Genomic DNA, 24,792 nt, shown 5'->3' on the forward strand with positions numbered 1-24,792 from the left:
TTTCCTGAGGTTTTAAAATTAAAATTAGAATTTTATTTTGATAATTATAACTAATTTAAAATCCTAATTAATAACTTTACATTACATATCTTATTGAGGCCAAATTTTAATTTTAATTGGAGAATAATATTAAAAAACACATTTAAGTTGATACTTGCATTTTTTTTTTCTTAACAATTCTAAACAATACCAGTTGCAAAGGGGGAGGTTTGCATAAATTGGACTGATATTGACGGGGTATTTGAAAGGACGGTTAAATAATAACAGTTCCAATTTCAATATGTCAAGAAAGTCTTAAGTCACTTAGGAATCGAGATTAATAAAAGTTATTTCTTAACCCTCCAAGGTAATGTTCTTGACCACCAAATCCTCGTTATGTCCGCATCAACAATTTCACTTCCTTGCCCTAAAGCTAGCTGGCTTTCCAAAACAGCCTAGCAGTATTGGTGAAACTGGATAGGTTGGATGATTTTCCTTGCTTTCTACTTTCCTAAGCCTGATCACTGACTTCAATTGCTAGCTAGAAAAAGATGGAAGAGGAGCCTGGGACTGATGTAAAGGCTTTCAAATGCTACAGCCTAGAGATAAAAGAAAATGATATGAGTGGAAGGAACTGCTAAGTTTTTAGCAATATATATCACCAATAATTAATTTAGTTGGTAACAAATTTTGTTAGAATAACTGATCATATATATGCTCATAGAATAAAAAGATTAAAGACTGCATAAAGAAGAAAAGATTTTAATCATTAGACAATTTTTAAGGTAGAAATGAGTGTACAACTTTTTTTTCTATTATTCTTGGGAAAAGCATTTTGCAAGCTATCCATGAAATATATGATATACTGCTTCCACGTCTATTATTATTAGTAATAATATTTGTATTATCATCTGAATATTGTATTAGTCATGTGACTAATTCAATTGAATCAGAAAAATATTGATCAGTAAAACTTTTTTTTCAAATTAATATTTTCAAGTCTAGATTAACTAAAAATGGTTATTTTTATTATTTCTTTAATTAATAGTTACGATAAATATAATAAAATATATAAAAATCATGAATAAAACAATCTTTAATCAATAAAATTATTTTAAGTGAGTTTTAAAATTTTAAATAATTGAAGTAGTATGTATTTTATATTTTCATTGTACGTATTTATTATATAAATAATTTTATATTAATTAAATTAATTTTCTCGTCTTCTCAAAGCTAAGTCACCTCTATCAGTTAAGCCTTCGTATTCAGATCCTTTCCAGCACAATTCCTCTCTACCCTCTATCTCTCCCTTCCTTTCATTTTTCTTTTATTCTCTCATTATCAAAATACTAAATTGTAATTATAGATTGAGTCTCTCATAATACACTTTATCTTTATTCCGTATAAATGTCAGCATTAGAGGCCTAAAGTAAAAGAGATATGGAGGGAAATTAAAAAAATAAAGAAAAAGAAATAAACTAATAAATGTGACAACTTTTATATATATATATATATATATATATATATATATATATATATATATATATATATATATATATTTGAATTTTACCTTAATTATTTGATAATGATAATATTTTTATATATTGCTCATTAATTTATATATAAATTTAACATTAAGGCATAAATAAATTATTCATATATGGTAAGATTAATTTAATATTTTATCTCTCACTTCCTTAATTCCTAGCTAGGTTCACTCTTCATGATATATGAGTCAAAAAATTATTATTATTCTTTAAATTAATATTTTCAATCTCTATTTTTAATATTTTAAAAATCTCCGTAAAATCTACAAATGCTTACCAATTAAAAGAAAAAACAAAGATATAAATGTGTCCGCATCTACACATGTTTATCTACATACCTTTCAAACTGCTATAGGTTTGAGAAAGAAAAATGAGGAAAAGAAAAATACTCCATCAAGAAGAATATAACATGAAATATTCCGTCGGCCTCAATGTTTATTGCCTGTTTTTTATACGTTAAAGAAAGTAAGAACATGGTTGGAGTGATTGAGAATTCAAGAGAAAGCAATCCAAGAAAATGTTAACATTGGAGCAAATATTGGAGGTCCTTTTTCAGAGACAATATTGTCGTGCTTTGCATGGAAGGCGTAGAAAGCAGGCACTAGCATATGCTCGCATGTGCTGCCTCTTCAGCTCACTATAAATTCCTCTAGGAGCTGTCTCGCTAACTATCAAGAAAAAGCAAAACACAAGAGATGTTCTGACTCATTCAGGAGAGTTTGAGATTGGCACATCGCACACGTTTGTGTTCTAGAATGATGCGCCAAAGGAGAGTTGCCCTACAACTATTCTTGCTTAATGGATATGTACAGCTAGCTAAACAGGCACAACCATCTTGATCTTGATGTGATCAAAGGGTATTATTCATCTCAAACCATATAAACGTCCTATATATTTACGCGGTTTCTATTTTATGTTCTTAGTTAATTATGCTTTGTTGATTTTTGGAGTTATAATTAAGGCTGGTTTGGAGATTAAAAAAAAGGAAAAATAAAATCATGGGTTCAAATCCTTCTCACTGACAAAACTTAACAAATTAACAACTAAGAATTTTAGAAAAAAAAGTATTGTTGATTTTTATTATGGGTAAATTAATGCACGTCAGTGCAACATTGTATAATATGCATTAAGCTCTTAATTGAATCTCACACTGTATATTCTGCGAAAAAGAAAATGGTCTCACTAGTTTGACCGAGAGTGGCAGTTAACCGAAAGGTGTTAAAAGAAATGCTCTTAAGTGTTTTATCACTTGTGCAGAACCTGGACATAGCATGTTGTAGCATCCTCTGCTACCATTTCAATTATTATAATGTGGCAATATTGAACCTATGTGCCATAGTAGCATGATCCCAATAAAACAGTAACAAATCAGCTATCAACAAAAATCAAATGAACATGCATGGCATAGGATACTTACGTTGAAGAGAATTGCAATACAGTTGGCATATCGATCATTGCTATCAATACCATCAAACCTATGTGAAAACTGGACATAGACATGTTTTCAAAGGCTGCGATCCATCATAAAGCATATAACTTCCCTCAAGGCCTGCAGATACTTGAAACTAAAAGTTATATAAATCACCACTAGTGAGATGATTATGTTTGGGAACATGTGTGGAGATAATTAAGGAAACATAGACACAGAAAATCTCCCATGTATATTTGACAATTTTCTCATACTAAAGTCAAGCATGCCCAGAGTTGGGAAGGAGCACCACTGTAAGTCAAGATCCATAGCAAGGCCTTTGCTTTGATTTTACAAGATAATAAAGTTTATTCCATTAACTATCCTTAGAGAAGCTAATAATAAAAGAGTAGTTAGATGAGAACCTAGCCACCTTGGAACAAGTTTCTATTCCCTCAAGGCATTGCAGATATGACCTGCAATGTATATAAAAGCTATATTAATCATAGCTTAATATAATACGAATGATACAAATAAATTAGAATAAACCAAATAAAGGTTATATTATCACGCTTCAAATTTATGAACAAGTAGATGCCTAATTGGTCACAAGTACATATAATATGTACCAATCAAATCAACCTTAAAAATGACTGCTAGTTTGATGTGATAATTAAGGACCTACTCTCAATCATATATGTAGTTGTGGTTCATAATTAAATCATCGGATTCAGGGTAGAAAAGCAACTGCAACATTAAACATCATAGTCAGATTTTATTTATTTGCCATACTGTTGGAAATTAATTGACCCAAGGTTAGTGTTTAACATGATAAATGAGTTTACCTGTTTCCTATGGGTGGTGGAAATTCAAGTAGATTAAATACTAATGGTGAAAGCTTTGAAGATATCTTATCAATAATAGCACCTTGCCTGAGTAAACCATGAATTTCCTGAGGTACAAAAAGGTGTTATAAGAAACATAAGGGTGTATCCACTATCATAGAAGAGAGAAAAACTCTAAAGCTAATATATAAAATCAATAACAAAAGGTTAACTGTCATTTTTTGAAGCTTCAACAGTCTACAATGGCTTGAAGACAGATACATATGCTTCATGGTCATGTCGCTTGACTATTAAGGAAAAGGGGTTTTACCTTTAAGAGTGCATACACTTGAGGAAAACTCTCTCTCAGCCCTTCTTGATGGAGGATCACTCAATGGTATTTCGAGCAAAACAGAGGAATGAGACACTTGCTCTCCATTTATATATATTTTAAACCTGCATTAGTGAAGAACTGCACATGTACATTTTCTGAAATGGAATATACAGTTGGATTCACCTAAGTTTATGAGGTTAATTATATTGTTCATCTATTCCCTTAAGGAATCTCCACGTGTGATTTCTTGCATACAATTCCAGTTCTGGGTACACCGTATAACCTCTTGGCATGGTTCACTACCTTTAAAAAATGGAGCAATATATATATATATATATATATATATATATATATATATATGAATTTCAAGCATATATAATAATTCCATCAGAAGAATAAGGACACTGAAAAAGGGAATACTTGAATGAGTTCAATCAATTCAAGATAGCTTGTCTTCACAGAAATCTTCTCCAAATACCTACGGAAAAAAAATTAAATATGTTTTTTATTTATGTAAGTTAACGTTTTTTTATTTTTGATTAATATAAATTTATTTGTCTAATTTTAGTTATTCTGAGTTTGAATTTTTTTAATTTTGATTCATGAGATATTTTGTTTATTTTTAGTTCATATAAGTTTACGTTTTATTAATTTTAGTTTTGGAAATGAAAACTTATGAGAACTATAAATAAAAAAATAAAATATTATGAGAATCAAAATTAAAAAAAATATAAATTTATGAAGATTAAAAATAAATGAAATATCTTACCAAAATTAGAAAAACATCAATTTATAGGAACTAAAAAAAAAAATAAACTTATGGGAATAAAAAAATGAAAGGTACTAACTCATCGGCAAAAAACATATTTAGGCAAAAAAAAAAAATGGTTAGAAATTTAGTCGCAATATTTCTTTAAATTTAATATGAACTCCAAATTTGATAAGAAAATAGGAAGGTCCAGCTATGTACAAGAAGGTACCCTCTGTTATGAATAAAGCACAAAACCAAGTTAAAATTACATGTGATTCGTAAATTGTGCAATTCAAAAGGCAAGCACAAAGATCTTTGTGACTTACATTCCATCTAGAAGGGTTAAATTATTTTGGATTAGGGAAAATTTTGGGATCAAGGTGAACTGACCTGTACCAGATAAGTACTTTCCAACCTTTACAAAATGGTGTAACCTTTACCATCCAGATGCAGTCAGTTCTTTGTATTATGAATAAAGCTCACGGTACAAATTTGCATTACATCTAACTCTTGACACATTACCGTGTTAAAATTTTCATTAGCGTAATGTAATGAAAGAATTGAGGACACATGTTTCCTTTACTAATTTATATAGTTTTAAGTAAGGAAAGGATAGTTCAATTGTGACTAAAATGGTTTCGACTATGCACTAACTATAAAGTCATATAGACACCATCAAAGAAGTGAAGGATAATTAATTGGATTATTAGCTAGCTTTTCATCATGCAATTTACTAATTCACTGATCCATACTAGCTAGGACAAAGGATTTGAGCACCACCAACTTGAAATTAAAGCCAAATGATGCAAGTCAAAGTGGTCGGTCCAACCACAAAAGGGTACGTTCATAAAAAGACCGCGTCAATGTTTGATCAGATGCTGCATATTAATTCTAGTTGTTGACTCACTCAAACCATCACGTGGTGCATGTGGACCGGTTCCAAGTAAGAGACTCATAACAAAGATAACAGCATGTACCATAAGCTCATAACTCACGTCTAATACTGTCATTAATTATCCCAAACCACTATCCTTTACATGATCATTGATGATCGTGCTGATTCCTGGCTGCTAATTATGCCCTTTAACTTTCGCTGTTTCTTTATGATATCCCCATATTTACGACTACAATGTTCCAAAGTTTCCTATACCGCTTTTGTCTCTTTCAACAAAGGATATTAGATATGATTTTTTTTCTCATAAGTAGTTAGTACTGTTTATTTTTATTTCTATAAATTTATTTTTCTAATTTTAATTCCTATAAATTAGTATTTTTTTTTTAATTTGATCTCTATAAGATATTTAGTTTATTTTTCATTTTATAAGTTTATATTTTTTTAATTTTAGTCCTTATAAGATTATAAATTTTTTTATTTATAATCTTTATAAGTTCGCATTTATAACAATTTAAATTTGAAAAAATATAAATTAAATGAATAAAATATTTTATAAAGATCAAAATTGAAAAGACATAAATTTATAAAGATTAAAATTTAAAAAAAATAAACCTATTGGAACCAAAAATTAAAATAAAATAAAAAAACCCTAAATGTATTTAAACTTTTAAGATAAACACCACAACCATTTTTCATCTCGACTAAGATGGGCTCTAATGGTAAGGTACTTAAGACGAGATCAGTTCACCACATAAATATGGACCAATAATCCCTTCCAAACGCAGCTGTAGTGGACAATGATCTTCACCGGTAATCTCTAACCCTATTAATAAGTGAATCTAGACCAACACCTTCTGTAATAAATATGTCACGAACTTCCCAGTTTTGTTGGTTAAGAAAATAAGTATTAATTGTTATAATCAATAGTCATCCCCGGCACTTGAATCAGATTTTCTTAGCTTAACAAGTGGTCTAGGTTTGGATCTGACTATATAAAGTTACACTTAAAAAGAAAATTGTTATCCTTCATAATAATTCTATCGTCTGAAACAAAAAAATTTCTGATAAAAGGTATTTCTGATTTAAAAATAATAATAATAACCAATAGTCAACTCTACAATATTGTATGTCCCAAAAAACCCATCGCTGGCTGAAGCAAGAAATTATGTTAACTTTGTGGTGGTTGAACGACCATGAATTATTAAGCCATTTACAAGAAAACTTTTAAAGTCAATGTTTTGAAATTTGGAGGGGACGACCAAGTCCAATTTCTAAAAAACCAAAAATGCACCCATCTCGTGCTGAAGCAGAAGCAGCATCACAACCGTGCTTTAATGGCTGTTTCCCATCTCCACTCCTTGCCTCTGAGAGGTCCCATAGAACTACTTCCAAGCCCAAAGTCAATAATGATGCAACTTCATCACACGATGACTTCGTCGCAGCCACATCTTCCACCCTTCACCCACACACAAATTTCACAAACCACGAGTCCCTCCCATCTTTGCAAGACTCATACATCAGCTTCACCAAAGTATTCCCTCAGTTCTCCACAACTTCTGAAGTTGATCGAATTCGAGCCCGAGAATACCATCACCTGAACCACTCCTCCAACTCTTGCTTCGACTACACTGGATATGGCCTTTTCTCCTACGATCAGCAACAAAGATCTTACTCTTACCCCACAGTTGCTTCTTCTTCTTCGTCATCATTGCCTTACTTTACATCAGATGCATCTTTCTTTGATATATCATACAAGTCAGTGAACTTGCAGTCACAGGTTCTATACGGTGGACACGAATCAGAACTAGAATCCAGAATCAGGAAGAGAATCATGTCTTTCATGAACGTCTCCGAGGCTGAATACACCCTTGTTTTCATTGCCAATGAGGTATCTGCTTTTAAAATTGTAGCTGATTCTTTCCAATTCCAAAACAATAGACAGCTCCTCACAGTGTATGACCACAGCAGCGAGGCACTGGATGTGATGATTGAGAGCTGCAAGAAGCAAGGGGTGCATGTCTTGTCAGCAGAATTCTCCTGGCCGAACCTCGGAATGGAGTGGAGGAAACTAAAGAAGATGGTAACGAAAAACAAAAGGGAAAAGAGAAAAGGAGGTTTATTTGTTTTTCCACTTCATTCGAGGGTCACAGGAGCACCATATTCCTATGTTTGGATGTCCATGGCACAAGAACATGGGTGGCGTGTTTTGCTTGATGTGTGTGGGCTCAAACCTAAGGAAATGGGCACCTTGGGTATGTCACTTTTTAAGCCTGATTTCATGGTTTGCTCGTTCTACAAGGTTTTTGGAGAAAACCCTTCAGGTTTTGGGTGCTTGTTTGTGAAAAAGTCTAGTGTATCTGCTTTGAAAGATCCTGGTAATGCCATAAGCATAGGAATCATAAGCCTTGTCCCAGCATTTAGACATGAGACCAATGAACAAGTAGTTATTGAAACTGAAACGGAACATCATCAGCAAGTAGAAATTGAGGAGCTAAGCATACCCTTTGACTCATCTACAGATAGAAACAGATTAGGTACTAAAAATGAAGGCTTAGAGATTCATTGTAGAGGATTAGATCATGCAGACTCGGTGGGGTTATTACTAATTAGTAGCAGGACCAAGTACTTGGTCAATTGGCTGGTTAATGCACTAATGAGTCTTAAACATCCACATCATGAAGATAGCATTTCCCTAATTAGGATTTATGGGCCTAAGATAAGTTCATTACGTGGACCCGCTGTGGCATTTAATATATTTGACTGGAAAGGGGAAAAAATTGATCCTGCACTTGTGCAGAAGCTTGCTGATAGGAACAACATCTCTTTAGGTAGCTCATATTTGAGAAATATAAGGTTCTCTGACAAGAATGAAGAGGAGAGACATTATTGGGCCTTGGAAACAAGAGGTGGTTCTGAGGTTGAAGGGTTGGGCCTGTCCAAGAAGACACGTAGCCAAGAGCCTGGGATTTTTGTTGTGACTGCTGCACTGGGCCTCTTGACAAACTTCGAAGATATCTACAGATTATGGGCTTTTCTTTCTAGGTTTCTGGATGCAGATTTTGTGGAGAAAGAGAGGTGGAGATACATGGCTCTAAATCAAAAGACTATTGAAGTATGAATGCGTTGCTTCGCATTGTTGATCACCTCGTTATTTTTCTCAATAATTAACATTTTTATAGTTACATTATTTTAGAATCATGTTGAGCATTTGTACCAAATTTTGTATGCTAAATTTATCTCTACATTCACTTTTTATCAAAGAATTTGTAAGATCAATATTTTTTTTTAATATTTCACGTAACTTGAGGGTATTGTTTCGTCTTTGGTCTTTATATTCTCTTATTTTTTCTGTACCAAAAATATAAGTTTGAAAATGCAATTTTTACAACAAAGTTATCAAACCCATTCACCCACTTGAAACTCGTGATCCCTTCGATGCCCATCTGCAACAACTTTCATATGTGTTTGGGCCTTCAGTAACTTCTGATGAAGTAAGGTGAATACAACCTCTCGTTGACTAAGCAAGTCATCAACTGCTTCCACCTTGACCGTGCCTGTGAGATATTGAGGGAAAGTGGGAGGTTTGCATCCAAACGTTACTTCGAAGGGTGTCATTCCCGTAGAGGAATGGACAGAAGTGTTATAGGACCACTCAGCCCATAACAAGAAGCAACCCAAGGAATTTGGTTTACGGTGAACGAAAGCTCTTAAGTATTGTTCAATGATCCTATTTGCCACCTCCATTTGGCCATCTGTTTGGGGATGGTAGGCAGAACTCATTCTTAGTTTAGTGCCACTCAAACAAAACAAAGCCTGCCAAAACTTGCTGACAAATAGCGGGTCACGATCAGAGACAATACTTCTGGGCATGCCATGGAGCTTGCCTACTAATTCCATGAAGAGCTGAGCAACGCTTTGTGCCGTATAATGGGAAGGAAGCATGCCGAGGTGTACCCCTTTCGAAAAGCGATCAACAATCACAAAGACACAGGTGTTGCCGCGATGAGCTAGAAGTCCCACGATGAAGTCCATGGAGAGGTCCTCCCATGGCTGCAATGGAACTGGTAACGGGCATAATAAACCCCAAGGTTTTGCAGGTTCATACTTCATGAGTTGACAATCTACACATTGGGCCACAAATTTACGAGTGTCACTACTCACGGTCTGCCACGTGAAGTTTTCTGCTACACGATTCAAGGTTTTTCAAAAACCCATATGGCCTCCTGTTAGTGTTTGATGAAATTCCGTGAGCAAAGCTGTGATGAAAGTACAGTCTGAGGGTAACCAAATATGCCCTTGATACAAAATAAAGTTGGGTGTTAACACATGATCAGGGTAGGTGGCTGGGTCTGCATGGACCTTCTCCCTTAAGGTTATAAATTCATTATGCGACTGTAATTCCTTAGACAAATCTTCAAGAAACGCAAAGTGAGGCATTGAGAGGATGAAAAATGAGGCACTTGGTTCCTCTGAACATCGTGATAACGTGTCTGCAACCATGTTAGTTTTGCCCGTTCTATATTGTATAGAGTAATCAAAACCCAACAAACGTGCCAAATATCGGTGTTGCTCTGGCATTTGAACAACCTGGTTCATTAATTCTTTTAAGCTTCAATGATCTGTCAAAATTACAAAGTGGTGCCCCAATAGGTATTGCCTCCGCTTCTTAACAACAGTGGTAATGGCAGCTAGTTCACAAACATAGGTGGAGGAGCTGAGTAACTTAGGGCAAAATTGTTTGCTGAAGAAGGCTACTGGGTGTCTTCCTTGTGATGGCACTGTGCCCATTCCCGAGCCAGAGGCGTTTGTTTCCACCACGAAGGGTTTGGTGAAATCAGGAAGTGATAATATTGGAGAATTAGTCACGACATTCTTCAAGTTTTGGAAGGCAACTGTAGCTTCAGGAGTCCATGCAAATCCTTCCTTAGTTAAAAGTCACAAGAGTGGTGCTGCTAAGGTAGCATAGCTTCTTACAAATCGTCGATAGAAGCCAGCGAGACCCAGAAACCCATGGAGTGCTCGCGCCGTGCGTGGCTGCGGCCACTGTTGAATGACTTGTACCTTATCCAATAAGGGTTGCACTCCTTGGCCAGAAACCACATGACCCAAATACTCGATTTGTTGCTAAGCAAAGGAACATTTGGAAAATTTCAATGTAAACTTTCCTTCCATTAAGACCCGAAATGCAACCTCCAAGTGTTCCAAGTGATCCCTGAAGGAACGACTGTAAATCAAGATATCATCGAAGAAGACGATGATATACTTGCGTAGATGCGGCTGGAACAAGCGGTTCATTGTTGCCTGAAACAAAGAAGGTGCGTTACAAAGTCCAAAGGGCATTACACGAAACTCATAGTGTTCGTGGTGAGTGCGGAAGGCTGTCTTGCTTGTATTGGATTCTTTCACCAAAATCTAATGATATCCTTGCATTAGTTCGAGCTTAGAAAACCACGTTGCTCCTCCCAGTTCGTCGAGTAATTCATCCACCGTAGGTATAGGAAAGCAACCACGCACCTTGATAGCATTCAATGCCCTATAATCCACGCAAAATCGCCATGTTCCGTCGCGTTTCTTGACTAATAAAACTGGTGACGAGAAGGGACTTGAGTTGTGTTGTATGTGCCCATTGCGAAGCATCGAAGCCACTTGTCTTTCAATCTCTTGTTTCTAAAAGTATGGGTAGCGGTAGGGTTTTACATTTACGGGTGTTGAGTTAGGAAGGAGGTTAATGGAATGGTTTGTGGCTCGTGATGGAGGAAGGGTCATTAATGGTTGGAAGAGAGAGGAATATTTGGTGAGTAAGGTTTGAATTACCGGTATCGGGTGAGTCAAGGGTAAGGGTTCGGGATGATGAGAGTCAAGCTGAATGTGAAAATAGGTACTAGTGTTACCTGTGTTCACAGGGCGTCGTAGTTGTGATGGTGATATCTGGTCAATATTGGTATCGCGATCACCCTTGAGCTCAATCAATTTATCATTATAAATGAATTTCATGGTGAGAGTTGCGTAGTTTGTTAGGACTGATCCTAGTGACTTTAGCCATTGTACTCCTAGCATTACATCAGCTCCACAAATTGGAAGAATATGGAAGTCAACCAAAAAGGTGTGTGCCTGAATGTGTCCCGCAACTTCCGAACAAACTTGGTTGCACTGTAATTCCTCGCCATTCCCCACTGTTACTCGTAGAGTAGAAGTTGTTTGTGGTTGCAAGTTTAATGTTGTAACCAACTCTTGCTGTAGGAAGTTGTGTGTGCTTCCTCCATCAATGAGAATCTGAACATGGTGGTTTTCAATGAGGCCCGTGACTCACAAGGTTTCCGGGGCTCCGTGATCGAAAAATGCATGAAGACTTATCTGAGCTGGTGATGCCTCCTGTGAAGCTATAAGAGCTGTTGGAGACGGAGGATTGGGATCAAAATCCTGCAGACACTCCTCATCCTCTATAACAAACAGGAACAAGGACGGGGTGCACTTATGGCCACGTGAGTACTTTTCGTCGCAATTAAAACATAATCCCTTCTCCCTTCGAATAGCTAATTCTTCTGGGGAAAGGCGTTTAAAAGGAATGGTGGTTGTGGCGGGTTTAGCTGGTGACAAAGTTAAGAGCAACTCAACTGGTTTAGTGACAACCGGTGGTGATACTCATGGCGGCAGACTGTACGACGAACTAGGGGAGTTTCAAACTGAAGATCGTCGCCCATCTAGCATCCTTTCCTCATGTAGTCTAGCAAAGGAGATTTCCTGAACCAATGAGTGAGGTTGCATAACTTGCACCTCCCGTCGAATCGCTGGATTCAGTCCTGACACAAAGCAGCTTAGCACAAACAGTGTCGGCAAACCAATTATACGGTTGGCAAGAGCTTCAAATTCCGAGAGGTAAGCGGAGACAGTTAATCGCTGCGTCAATTTATAGAGCAAACCTGTTAGATCTTCATAGGTTGAAGATGAGAATCTTGCGTGAATGGCGTGTAAAAAGGCGGACCACAAAGACAATTAACCATTCCTATGCATCCATTGAAACCAGGCTAATGTTGAGCCTTCCATGTAAAAAGATGCTACGGTGAGTCTTTCATGATCTGGAGTTGCATGATACTCGAAGAACTGTGTGATCTTGAATATCCAACCTTCTAGATCGGAGCCATCGAAGCGTGGAACTTCGAGCTTCATACAGTGAGTCGAGTGCATGGTTGTCACACCTAGAGACGACGATGACACTCGCGGCGAAGCGTGCGCTGTCTCTAACTAAGTCATACGGTGCAGGAGCTCGTCGAACTTGGAAGACATGGAAGACGAGAGTCCTGCAAATGCCTCTTCCCAGCGATCAACACTTGCCTTTGATCGAGTAGCTTCAGCCATGGCGTGAGCAATGAAAGCACCAATGATAGCATTTGGTATTCGAGGCCTAAACAGTCCTCTTGAGAAAAGGGATAGAGAGAGAGAAAGCTTGAGAACGAGAGAGAGAAGATATTTTTTCCTTCCTTTCCACAAAGCTTGTTTGTACATTTATAGCCACTCGTGGTGGTTACAACAAAAAACTAACTTCCTAACAGAAATCCTAACCTACTGATTTATTCTCCTTTATTCTTTATTCCTTCTAGAATATTCGAGCGCCCTCCTGCGCACGTTCATGTCTTCATGGCCTGTTTATTACGTAGTCTTTCAGATGCATGGGTGTGCTACTATGCCTTTTGGGCCTTGCTGCTTGCACCCCTACTCTGTTATTCGTATCATCATCTCATCTCTCTAATAAGTATAGTTTTCTCCATTGAAGGTTGGAGTCCTCAACAAGGATGCTTTTTTCTGGGATATGAGTTTATTCCATCATAAATCCTTTATAACCATATAAAGGATATGAGTTTCCTGCATTATACACAACAAAAATTTTCAATGTCATATTATTATTTTAATCTTCTACAGTCTTATATTCTTGATGTAGTTTTCACCTTACTGCTTGTATAACACTAGACATACCCACCAAAGCCAACTTGATGATATTTTGCTGTGTTTGCTTCTTTTGTGTTAAGTGTTAAATAAGACTTTGTTGTTGAGGACTAACTCTGTCATTTTCAATTTGACAGTAGTTTCTTCACTTCTTGAAAAGTATGCGATTGATCCTAAACAAATTGGTCGTCTGGAAGTAGGCAGTGAGACTGATTGACAAAAGCAAATCCATCAAAATTTCATCATGCAAATCTTTGAGGTATCCTTTCAGGGTCATACTTCATGGATAGATGATTCTCTTTGTCAAAGTAAACTGACTTTCTTCACAAGGTGATGGTAGTTTAAAAACTAAACTGATATAAATTTGTATTATGCAATTATACATATGGAATGATTAAACCTTAGATTCAAGTATTTTAATGTTGGATTGGAGGTCTTTAGCAGTCATTGTTGGGTATATGAAACAGAGTACAATTGAAGTGGTTCATAATTATCTGGACTCTTTTCATTTTTTATTCTATACCTGGATTGGATACTAGCTTCTTCACTGGAAAGTCATTAAGTAATGTTCCACTCTCTTAAATATAACAAGTATTGTTAAAAATCAGAATTGTTTGATTCTGTTAATGACTTTGAGGATCAAATTATCTATTTCTGTAGCTTTTGAATACAATATTCATTTACTTGTCTGAAACACGCAGAAATATGGAAATACCAATATTGAGGGCGTTGATTCAACTAATGCATGCTATGGAGGAACTGCTGCCTTGTTCAATTGTGTCAATTGGGTTGAGAGCAGCTCATGGGATGGACGCTATTGACTTCTTGTCTGCACTGACAGTGCTGAAAGATCATTTCCATATTCACGACCTTTGGATTATACATTTATGAACATTATTCACATTCCCTTTTAAATGTGCAATTCTAAGAACAACTACAAGTTATAAACTTTGATGCATATGCTAGATTTTGTTGTACAATGAGGTTAGTCTCAGCTCAAGCATGTGTCACTGATGGGTCCTTTCTCAGGTCTATGCTGAAGGACCTGCTCGGCATACTGGTGGAGCCGCTGCTGTTGCCATGCTAATTGGTCCCAATGCTCCCATTGCTTTTGAAAGCAAATTGAGGGGAAGTCAATGGCTCATGCCTATGATTTTTACAAGCCTAATCTTGCCAGTGAATATCCAGTAAGTTGTTCAGTCTCTTTGCATTTTGTGTCAGAGAACTTTTGACTGGATCCTATGTTTTGAAAGCTAACTTCCATTTCCCCCACTAATGTGAAAGCAATCATTGCAATTTTCTTTTGGTTTGAGAAAGTGTTGAGGGATAGCATTCGACAGTGTCCATTCTTTACTTTTGAGTTTTGACTAACTACAATTAATCCGCGTAATGTATGTTTTATAGGTTGTTGATGGGAAGCTTTCTCAAACTTGTTACCTTATGGCCCTTGATTCTTGCTATAATCACTTAAGTCACAAGTAGGCTTCTACTGTTAACTTAGTTTTCTGAAATTTGGTTTGTAAGTTTAAACCAGGCACCTTATGACATCGCTTAATTACAGATATGATATACAAGAGGGAATGCAATTTTCTATTTCTGATGCTGAATACTTTGTATTTCACTCTCCATATGACAAGGTAATTTAGGCTATAAGCATCTCGTTTTAATATGTTAACAACCCCCACCCCCCAGTTAAGAATGCTTTGTATAATAATCATTCATGAATGTATCTCCCTTAATTGATATCTACATGTGTATTTTTTCGTCTGTTTATATATATCTTTAATACTTTGAGTTACTGCAGCTTGTACAAAAAAGTTTTGCTCGTAGGTGTTCTATGACTTCTTGAAAAATCCCAGGTTCTTTATATTTTTTCCATTATCTGGAAACCTTTTCATTTTTAATTGTTTCATGTATTGGCATTTAAAAGTTTGTTATGATTACAGTTTTGTGGATGAGGCTGCCAAAGAAAAGCTGAAACCTTTTGCAACATTATCTGGTGATGAGCCGGGATCTAGAAAAGATTTGAGAGTAGAGTTCTAAGTATAGTTTTGGAAGTAAAACAATATTCTTCTGTTTCTTGTAGTCACTCATTTATTTTTCATTTTTCATTTGGGTCGGAGAGCAAAGATGCGATTTCCTATTTATGTAACTATTAAAAAATGGAAAATTTGAAACTTCTGCTAATGGTGTGAAGTAGTCTTGATTTGCAGGCATCCCAACAACTTGCAAAGCCTCAATACGATGCAAAGGTGCATCCAACCACCTTGATATACCGAAACAAGTTGGCAACATGTACACCGCATCTCTTTATGCAACCTTTATTTCACTTATTCACAACAAACATAGCACATTGGTGAATATTGTAAATACTATCTTACTCAATTATAATCTTCTTCTCAACAAAGGTTCATGTTTTCTTATAAACATTTACATTTTTCAATTTTCAGGATGGTAAGAGGGTAATATTGTTCTCGTATGGAAGTGGCTTAACTTCCACAATGTTCTCTTTGCAATTACGAGAAGGTCAACATCCATTCAGCTTGTCAAACATTGCTAAAGTGATGTTTCTAGCAAATTGAAGTCAAGGCTTGAGGTATTTATCTTTGAGAATCTTTCACTAATACAAGTATTCCATAGGTGCTGTCAGATTTAAGATTTACTTTGAATATATAGCTACATGCTCCAGCAATACATTAACGCATCTTTTATTGCCATAAAGATTAAAGCAAGCATATGATTTTTTTTATATAAATATTTGATCAACTAGTGTCTAAGTTGATAAAGATTCAATTTTTGGAAAATTTCTTTGTTTTGTTCTTCAATTCATTTTTTTTCGCAACATTCTTTTGTTCTTCATTTTAGTTGTGTTACTCGTGTACTCAAGTAATTTTAATGACTTGGGAATATTCATCTCTTTAAACCCCCTGGATTTTGGCTTGAGGATTAATAATGATAACATAATTACATATAAGCAACTGAAGTTTACCAATTTTTCTTTTTTACCATATTGTTTTAATGCTCAACAAGATGCTGAAAGCAGAACCCTTTGTGGGTTATACAATTTATTAGACTTTTGATAAGTGTAACTCTTTATGCAGTTTCCACCAGAGAAATTTGTTGAAACCATGAAGCCAGGAAGTCAACTGTGCTTAGCAACATTTAGAAGGTTGTTTTTGTTTGCAATAGTTTCTTCTTAAGGGAGGACAGATGAACAATTATGAAATCCGTAGAAGCCAGGTGTTGTTAGTTCAAATATTTTACGATGTAGTTACTCTTCAAGTTTAAATGATTCCATCAAAATTTGTTTCTAGCAACCATGTTTTTGAAAATGTATCACTGTGAAGGATTGGAAGTTATAAATTTGAGAACTCGGTATACTGTAAAATTAAAAAGGACATTTTTTAAAAAAAATTGAACGACTAAATAAGTAATTTTAAATTTGGAGGAAAAAAATGAAAATGACTTAAATTTAAGGATAAAAAACATAATTAAATATAATATTAACTATTACTTTTGGAATTATGTTATTATTCTTTTTTTATTTTATCAAAGTTATCTTTCTTAGTGTCAAACATTAAATATAAATATTTTTCTTAATAAAAATTTGAATTTTCGTTGACACGTCACGAGTGACCAATCTTTTTTACTAGATCTAATCTTGTTATTATTATTCCTATTTAATTGTTAAATACTTTACATAATTATTATAAATGGGAGAAAAAGAATAGTAATGAGAGTAAGAAATATTATATGTTCTTATAATTATTCTTAATTCTTTGTAAAATAAATATATTTAATACTTTAAAATATATTTTAAAAAAATAGTATTTTTTATTTAACAGTTTTCGAGTAACGAGATACTAACAAACTTAATTACACTAATTCTTTTATACTATTTAACAATTATTATATTAAAAAGTTAAAAATAATTTATTGTCAATTTTTTTTAGATTATTTATCTTTTCTGTGTATTTTCTTTTTAAGTGAAAAAAAAAATTAGAAATGCATGTTGCTAAGGCTCAACTCTTTTACATTAATTTTTGTACTTTTCTGATGGTGTATGAACCACATAAATCAGTAGTGCCTACCAATGAAAACCATTTATTAAGCAAGAAAGCCCAACTTTTCAAGGCCCTCCCTGACATCATCCTGTGGCCTTATTGGTCTAGAAATAAGACCACCCGTCCCAGTGGTCCACGAATGAGATGGGTGACAAATAGTGGAACCCACCATGCAGCTTTCAACACGTGTCACCTCATTATTTTACCTTGACCCATTTGATCTAGCTACAATCGTGTGATGATAAGGATAAGTTTCCCACTTGAACATTTATATACCTCGTCCCCACCCCCCCTCCAAAATTCTTAATTAATAAAGGTTATTGGTATAAACTATTCTTTAAAAAAATTTATAAATACGACGAATTATCAAAATTACACGTAACAAGAACTCCGGATGATCAACTAACAATTTGATGTTATCAATGATATTATAAAGTAGAAACTTTACGCTAATCAACAAACACATGAATATTATCTTTTAAATTTGTTTTTAGTGTAATTTATAAGTATAGTAAAAAAAATATTACACTGTTTATTAATTAGAAATTATGGTCAGTATGTTTTTAAAGTGATTATTATTAACATACAATTATTCTATTAAAAATATTTTTCATAAAAATACATTAGAGAGAGAGAGAGAAAAAAATGTAATATAAATTTACTGTTCGAATAAGAAGTAGTATCTTACCTTTTTATCCGTGTATTTAATAAGCATTATTTATATCACATTCCCTTTGTTGTATTGCACTTGGGTGTTCTAGCCAGCACACCGAAAAAAAAATTCTGGGCTCTTTCCTTGAATTTCACTGAAGCCATAAAACCAAACTCATTCACTAGACTTTTTATACACAAATCAAGAAAAAAGCAGTTCCAATTCCCTCTTGGTGCTTCGTGCTCCATCTCTTCCAATTGATGGATCAAGACGACGACGAAGCAGGAACAACGAACCTCAGCACCAGCGACGCCGACGTGGCAGAGAAAGAAACCACAAACAACCTCAATGGAGTCCCCAAACAGAACAACGCGTTTGAAGAAACAACAGGTTTTCAAGTCTTGCCGCTGAAAAAGGAGGAGCCAACATATTCGGACCCTGACACGGAGATTGTTCCGGTCAAACTGCCAAAGCGCTCCTCCACGAAGGACCGCCACACCAAAGTGGAAGGGCGCGGCCGCAGGATCCGAATACCCGCCACCTGCGCCGCGCGGATCTTCCAGCTCACCCGAGAGCTCGGCCACAAGTCCGACGGCGAGACCGTCCGGTGGCTCCTGGAGCACGCCGAGCCGGCCATCATCGAGGCCACCGGCACCGGCACAGTTCCGGCCATCGCGGTCTCCGTCGGCGGCGCGCTCAAAATCCCAACCACCTCATCCAACTCCAACGAGGAAGCCGCCGCCGCCGCCGCCTCCTCCAACAAGAAGCGGAAACGCCCCTCTAACAGCGAGTTCGTGGACATAAACATAAACATAAACGACGCCGTTTCAAAGTCGTCCGGTCTGGCCCCGGTTCATGTGCCGCAGGGCCTGGTCCCGGTCTGGGCCGTAAGTAACCCCAGCATGGTGATCCCCGCTAACACTTTCTGGATGATCCCTCAGGCCGCGACCACACCTAACCCCTCGGGTGGAGTAGCGGGCCCTGCAAGCCAGCAGCCTCAGTTATGGGCCTTATCTCCCTCCGTGTTCAACGTCGCCGCCAGGCCCATATCGCCTCTGGTTACAACCAATATTCCAGAAGCCCGGCCCGTTATGACGGCCTGCAGTAACGGTTCCAACTCCGCCGTTAGCACGAGCACGGTGGGGGCTAAGCTGGCAACGAAATCCAGCATGGCACCCAGTGTTAGTTCTAGCGGAACCAAGAGTGGCAAGACTCAAATGTTAAGGGATTTTTCGCTTGAAATTTGCGATAAACAAGAGTTACAGCTCTTGGGCCGCTCTGGGACTCACGCGCAGAGTTAGATGCTAATCCACGACTAGGAACCTTTGTTTTTTCTTTTTTTTTGTGACAAATTTCTCTCGAGTTGAATAAATGTGACGGTGTGCAAATAAACGAGAGTCACAATTGTTTGTGAAAAATTGTGCTGGATTTGCAACTTTGGTTCAATTTTTAAACTCGGTAGTCTACTTTGATTAGATTAATATACTCTTACCTGCTGCATATGGTTTTGTGTGAGAGATATGATATGATATGAAAAATGCGATAGATGTTGCGTATAATGTGATAATATCCGTTGGAAATGGAAATGAAATAGTATGAGTCCGCAACTGCTGTGGCTGAATATTTGCAGATTATGTACGTGTCTAGGATGTGGAATGGAATGGACGATTATTTAGGTTTATTAATCTTTCCACCACGTATAAGAGAATAACGAATGAATCGGAAAACGGAGGTTCCGGAACGGAATGGAAGAGAGTTGTTGGAAAGAATGTCTCGGTTCTGTTACGCGATAATATTTAAAAATAAAAAAAAGATAAGACGGTAAAATAGTCATTCAAACATAAAATATATAAATTTAATTCTAAATATAAAAAAAGTTTCATAAATTATTTTATCATTAAATTATAATATTTATAAATCAATTTGATGATAAATTATATTTTTAATGATGAATTTAATATTAAATTATAAATTTTAATAATTAAATTATCTTCAGATTAATTTTTCATACTTTTTATATATTTAAAGATTCAAAATAAATTTTTAATTTTAAAAAAATAATTTAATTAGTATCTTACACTTTGAACTTTCATGACTAAGGGAGTGGGAGTGGGAGTGGGAGTGGGAGGAGTACGGAGTACGGAGTGGAGAGTATGAGCTTTACGACACGTGAGTGGAAAGTGTGACACGTGTGGTGAGGGGGGAATGAGGGAGTGGGGAGTGTGGCCCACATAGAAATGGAGATGGTGGATGCCGGATGGATCTCCCCTCCCAAAAAAAGCACTTCTTCATATTTCACTGTATACATACATATAATAATAAGGCAATATGAATTTCCTCTTATTTCAGATTCCAGAATAGCGATGAAAATAAGAAAATTTATTTATCAATATATTTGCATTTTGAAAAGATTTTCAGATCTGGATTTATTTATCCATTAGGTATTGATATATTATTTGAATTTATTATTGATGTTTCATTTAATTTAAATATAGGTTGTGAAATTTTTATAAAATAAAAAAGTTATAGAAATGAATGGTGGGGTAGCCTTGAAGGTGTCATCTCCTGGATCACAAGAAACGGCGTTCTTTATGGACGACTAGGGTGGGGTCCAATCACCCCCAACTTAACTTCTGCTACCTCTTCGTTTTCTTTCATCATCATCATCCTCCACAATTTCCACACGCACTACACTATCAAATTAGCCAAAAAAAAATTATTTAAATCAAAGCACGCATGCAACTTGAAATAGATGAGCAGCATACCCAAATAATCACAATCAAGACATGAAATTCTTGGATCTGGATGTTTGAAATTTCAATCAACTTTTATTAAGCGCATTATATTCAAGTTTCCTTCTGTACTTTTTTTTATTATTATGAAATTTGTGCGGAATATTTACCACTAAAATTAGTGATTAATTTTTTTTCAAAAAATCTAATTGAGGACCTTTAACAGAATTTTTTCTTTTAATCATTTTTTTAGCCACATAACTTACTTAAATGTAAAATTTTACTTAGAGAAACCAAACTAAGACCACTCATACCAACTATTTGTTGGTATTTCCTTCTCTTTTTAATAGCAGAGAGAATCCTCTTAAGAAATTCTTGCATGTAAAAGTTAGTCTTCTTAAATTGATACGATAAACAAGTATTATTAATTTAGATTTATTTTTTGTAAAGTGAATAAATAAGTAAAATAAAAATTAAGAATGTATTCATGGCCGATTTTTTAATTAAATATAAATTAATGATAGATATAATTTATCTTTTTGTACATTTATTTATTCCGAAAAAGTTAAATCTTGTTAATTCACAAGACTCGTAAAATAGTTTCTTGTAAAACAAAACAGATTTTTTTTTTCTTACATATAGAAAAGGCGTGGATTTTTTTTCATCACTGACATGTTATTCTTTTTTTATTTTTTACGAGCAAAACTATTCTTACTAAACTTTTATTCAACAAATGTTTCTTCAACACAAATTAAAAGTACAAAATGTTGTCTATTTGATTTTATGATCATTTTTAAGATATTAAATACAGTTAAGATATAAAAAATAAGAAAAAAATAAAAATAGTTAAATATGTTATATATAATATCAATTTTTATAATAAAATAAGACTTTAAGTTTAATACATTATAAATATATAAAAAATTTAAAAAAAATAATTAAAATTATTACAAAAACTAACAATCATCCGAACAATATAATTCAATAAAAAAATGTAAAAAAAAAAACTTTACTTTCAATGTATTATAAAAAAGATTCATAAGGGAATGCAACTCGTTGTCCAATACACTGTTTGTTTTTTTTTTACAATACATACATCTTCCACCGTGTTAAAATTTTTCCTTTAAATATTTAAGATACCTATATATTTAATATTCAAACTCAAAACTATTCGTACCAGATTATTCACACATTTAATGGTCTAATCAACTATTTTATTCCTAAGAATCATGATTTTTGAGAATGTACAAAATACACTTAGTTTGCCTTAAAATGTTTACTGGGAATTAAAAATTTAAAACCTTTTCCACGTGAAAAAGTTGAATTCCTATATCTTTTTTGGGAATGTTTTAAAGTGAAATGAGTTAAAATTGATTCTAAAAATCATGATGTCTTGATAATTTTTTTTATTAATTACGTATTAAACATGAGAATCATAATTTTTTATTTTAAATTTTTGGAAAAAATAAAAACTTTTTGTCTATCAAATACCCCTAAATGTAATCAACCTAATTCCGATTATTAGAATCTTTTGTAATCAACCTAAATCTTTCGAAATTAGTTGGATTAATGCAAAAAGAAAATTAATTTGATTTCTCTTTTAAAAAAAAAGATAAATAGGATGTTTGATTTCATATATTAAATGTAAATTTTTACGTTTTAGAAGCTAATGATTATAACTTTCACGTCTCAAAGGTGATTTCTCAATTCCCAACATGTTTTTAAATATGTTAAAAATGAAGCTCTAGTTAATTGTATCTTAGAAGAAAAAGTTATTTTAAAGTAAAATTATTTGCTAAAAAATCTGTTAAAATTTGTTCTTTAGGTTAAAAGTTTTTGAGATGTAAATTTTGACAAGTGAACATCAAAACTAGCAATAAATTAAACAAATTAATACTATAATAATACTTAATTTTAATATAATTAACATTTTGACAAGTGTAACCTCTTTCAAACATGATAACATATTTGAAATCGAAACTTTTATTTACTCATGAACATGAGAAGAGAAGGTCAATATGAAAGGGAGCGGATTCGATGACTTAGTGGCGTGATCAAACTGCATCATGCAATTGAGAAGATTTGTGTCGTTCAATTAGTTTAATGACTCTGATTTTAACACATGGCTTTTAAAAGTTTGTCTTCTAAAACATCCATTTTTGCACGTAACGCTTTCACACTAGGCAAAAACATAGATGCCTCCATTCTCAACCATCACACTGTCTTCGTGTTTATCTGATTGATTTTAGACTGGCGTGCCTGCAGAGTAAAGAATAAGAATTGCGAGTTTTCTTGTTTCAATTCACAATGGTAGTTGATGTCCAAACTTTTGAAAACTTTTAAGCCCAACGAACTTGATGAAAGTGCGTGGTGAAACGTAAAAGATTTTGGAAACATGTGGAGTACATAAGTTTCGTTGTTATCATTTTTAAAATTTTTAAAAAAATCATTTAAGAACATGTGACAAAATCTAAGAGATTTACAAAATCAAACGGCTAAAATGTTCTTAAGTGCATGATGAAGTTAATATGCTCCCCAATATGAAATAGGGGATGCCTAAAAAACTTGGACCCACTCCTTCACCCTCTGCATTTATGAGAAGACCAAAATGAAATAAATCCAATGCCTAAACAAGTTTACTTACATTAATTATTTTTTTTAAAAAAAAAACACTAAAAGGAGGGGAAAGGGGCATAGCCCACGCCTGGACCACTATTAAAAATCACTACCGTTGGCATAGCAACTACGTTGTGGCTTTAAGGTTTTAGGAAAATAAAGTCAAAATATTGAGTTCAGGAGCCAAAGAAAAATAGGACCAGTCACTCACTTGACTTGTGCTAGCTGGGACCAAAACCCCTGCCAATCATCATAACTACAAACAATTCAAAGACAGGTCCTTCTTTACCCTGCTGCAAGAACGAGAGTACATTAATTTTACATTCAGTGAAGATGAACGCACGGTTGCAAATTACTGTATTAGACATTAACGGATTGTATTTTTTTGTTTAAAGGGTATTGTTATTTTCTATGTAACTATTAGGTATTTATGATTCACATTATACTTATTTAGTATTTCAATTGAGAATTCATGTAATGATTATAGGTTATTCTATATAAAGAGAGGATCAACTTACTATGTGCCTGTGTGGCAAAGTAATAGAATATATATATATATATATATATATATATATATTCTCTTTAATTTCTAAAAAGTGGTTACATAGTTTAGGATACGAGAATTGAGAGATATATTTAGTGAGTTATATATACTTATTGAGAGATGAAACAATGGTTTGAACTTTTTTCAATTTTTTTTGTCTTATAAATGAGAATTATTATGATTGGTGCACTATTAAAAAATAGTCTTATTACGACACTGGATCAAGGACGGTCCTTCCAAAATGTCGTTATCTTCAATAGGATGGTATTTTTGTAAATATAATAAATATTTTTAAGGCGGTTTGTACGAAAACCGTCTTTGTACAATTAAAATAACAAAACAAAGGTGATTTTGATATATGACCGGCGTTGTTATCAAATATTCAAAGACGGTCCATTTGAAAAACCGTCTTTGAATGAAAAGAATTTTTATTTTAATTTTAATGCTAGTTGTAGTACCGAAGGTTCTAGAGAGAGAGTACGAAGAGGAAAAGTCGTCGTACCTC

The 24,792-nt window shown here is 34.4% G+C and overlaps 2 protein-coding genes and 1 pseudogene across 2 annotated transcripts; all 3 read left to right on the forward strand.

Moving 5' to 3' along the window:
* Nucleotides 1–7,023: 7,023 nt before the first annotated feature.
* On the forward strand, nucleotides 7,024–8,856 carry LOC100796219 (molybdenum cofactor sulfurase). The gene has a single exon (XM_014775478.2). The coding sequence runs from the start codon at nucleotides 7,024–7,026 to the stop codon at nucleotides 8,854–8,856; it is 1,833 nt and encodes a 610-aa protein (XP_014630964.1).
* A 5,528-nt stretch (nucleotides 8,857–14,384) lies between these two features.
* On the forward strand, nucleotides 14,385–15,722 carry LOC100797276 (hydroxymethylglutaryl-CoA synthase-like; annotated as a pseudogene).
* A 2,746-nt stretch (nucleotides 15,723–18,468) lies between these two features.
* On the forward strand, nucleotides 18,469–20,029 carry LOC100797827 (transcription factor TCP9). The gene has a single exon (XM_003525496.5). The coding sequence runs from the start codon at nucleotides 18,656–18,658 to the stop codon at nucleotides 19,694–19,696; it is 1,041 nt and encodes a 346-aa protein (XP_003525544.1). The 5' UTR covers nucleotides 18,469–18,655; the 3' UTR covers nucleotides 19,697–20,029.
* The last annotated feature ends 4,763 nt before the right edge of the window (nucleotides 20,030–24,792 follow it).

The sequence above is a fragment of the Glycine max genome, chromosome 5, assembly GCF_000004515.6.
Source record: "Glycine max cultivar Williams 82 chromosome 5, Glycine_max_v4.0, whole genome shotgun sequence".
NCBI lineage: Eukaryota > Viridiplantae > Streptophyta > Magnoliopsida > Fabales > Fabaceae > Glycine > Glycine max.

Coding starts and splice junctions, on each gene's coding strand:
- LOC100796219 (XM_014775478.2), top strand. CDS start 7,024: ATGCACCCATCTCGTGCTGAAGCAGAAGCAGCATCACAACCGTGCTTT.
- LOC100797827 (XM_003525496.5), top strand. CDS start 18,656: ATGGATCAAGACGACGACGAAGCAGGAACAACGAACCTCAGCACCAGC.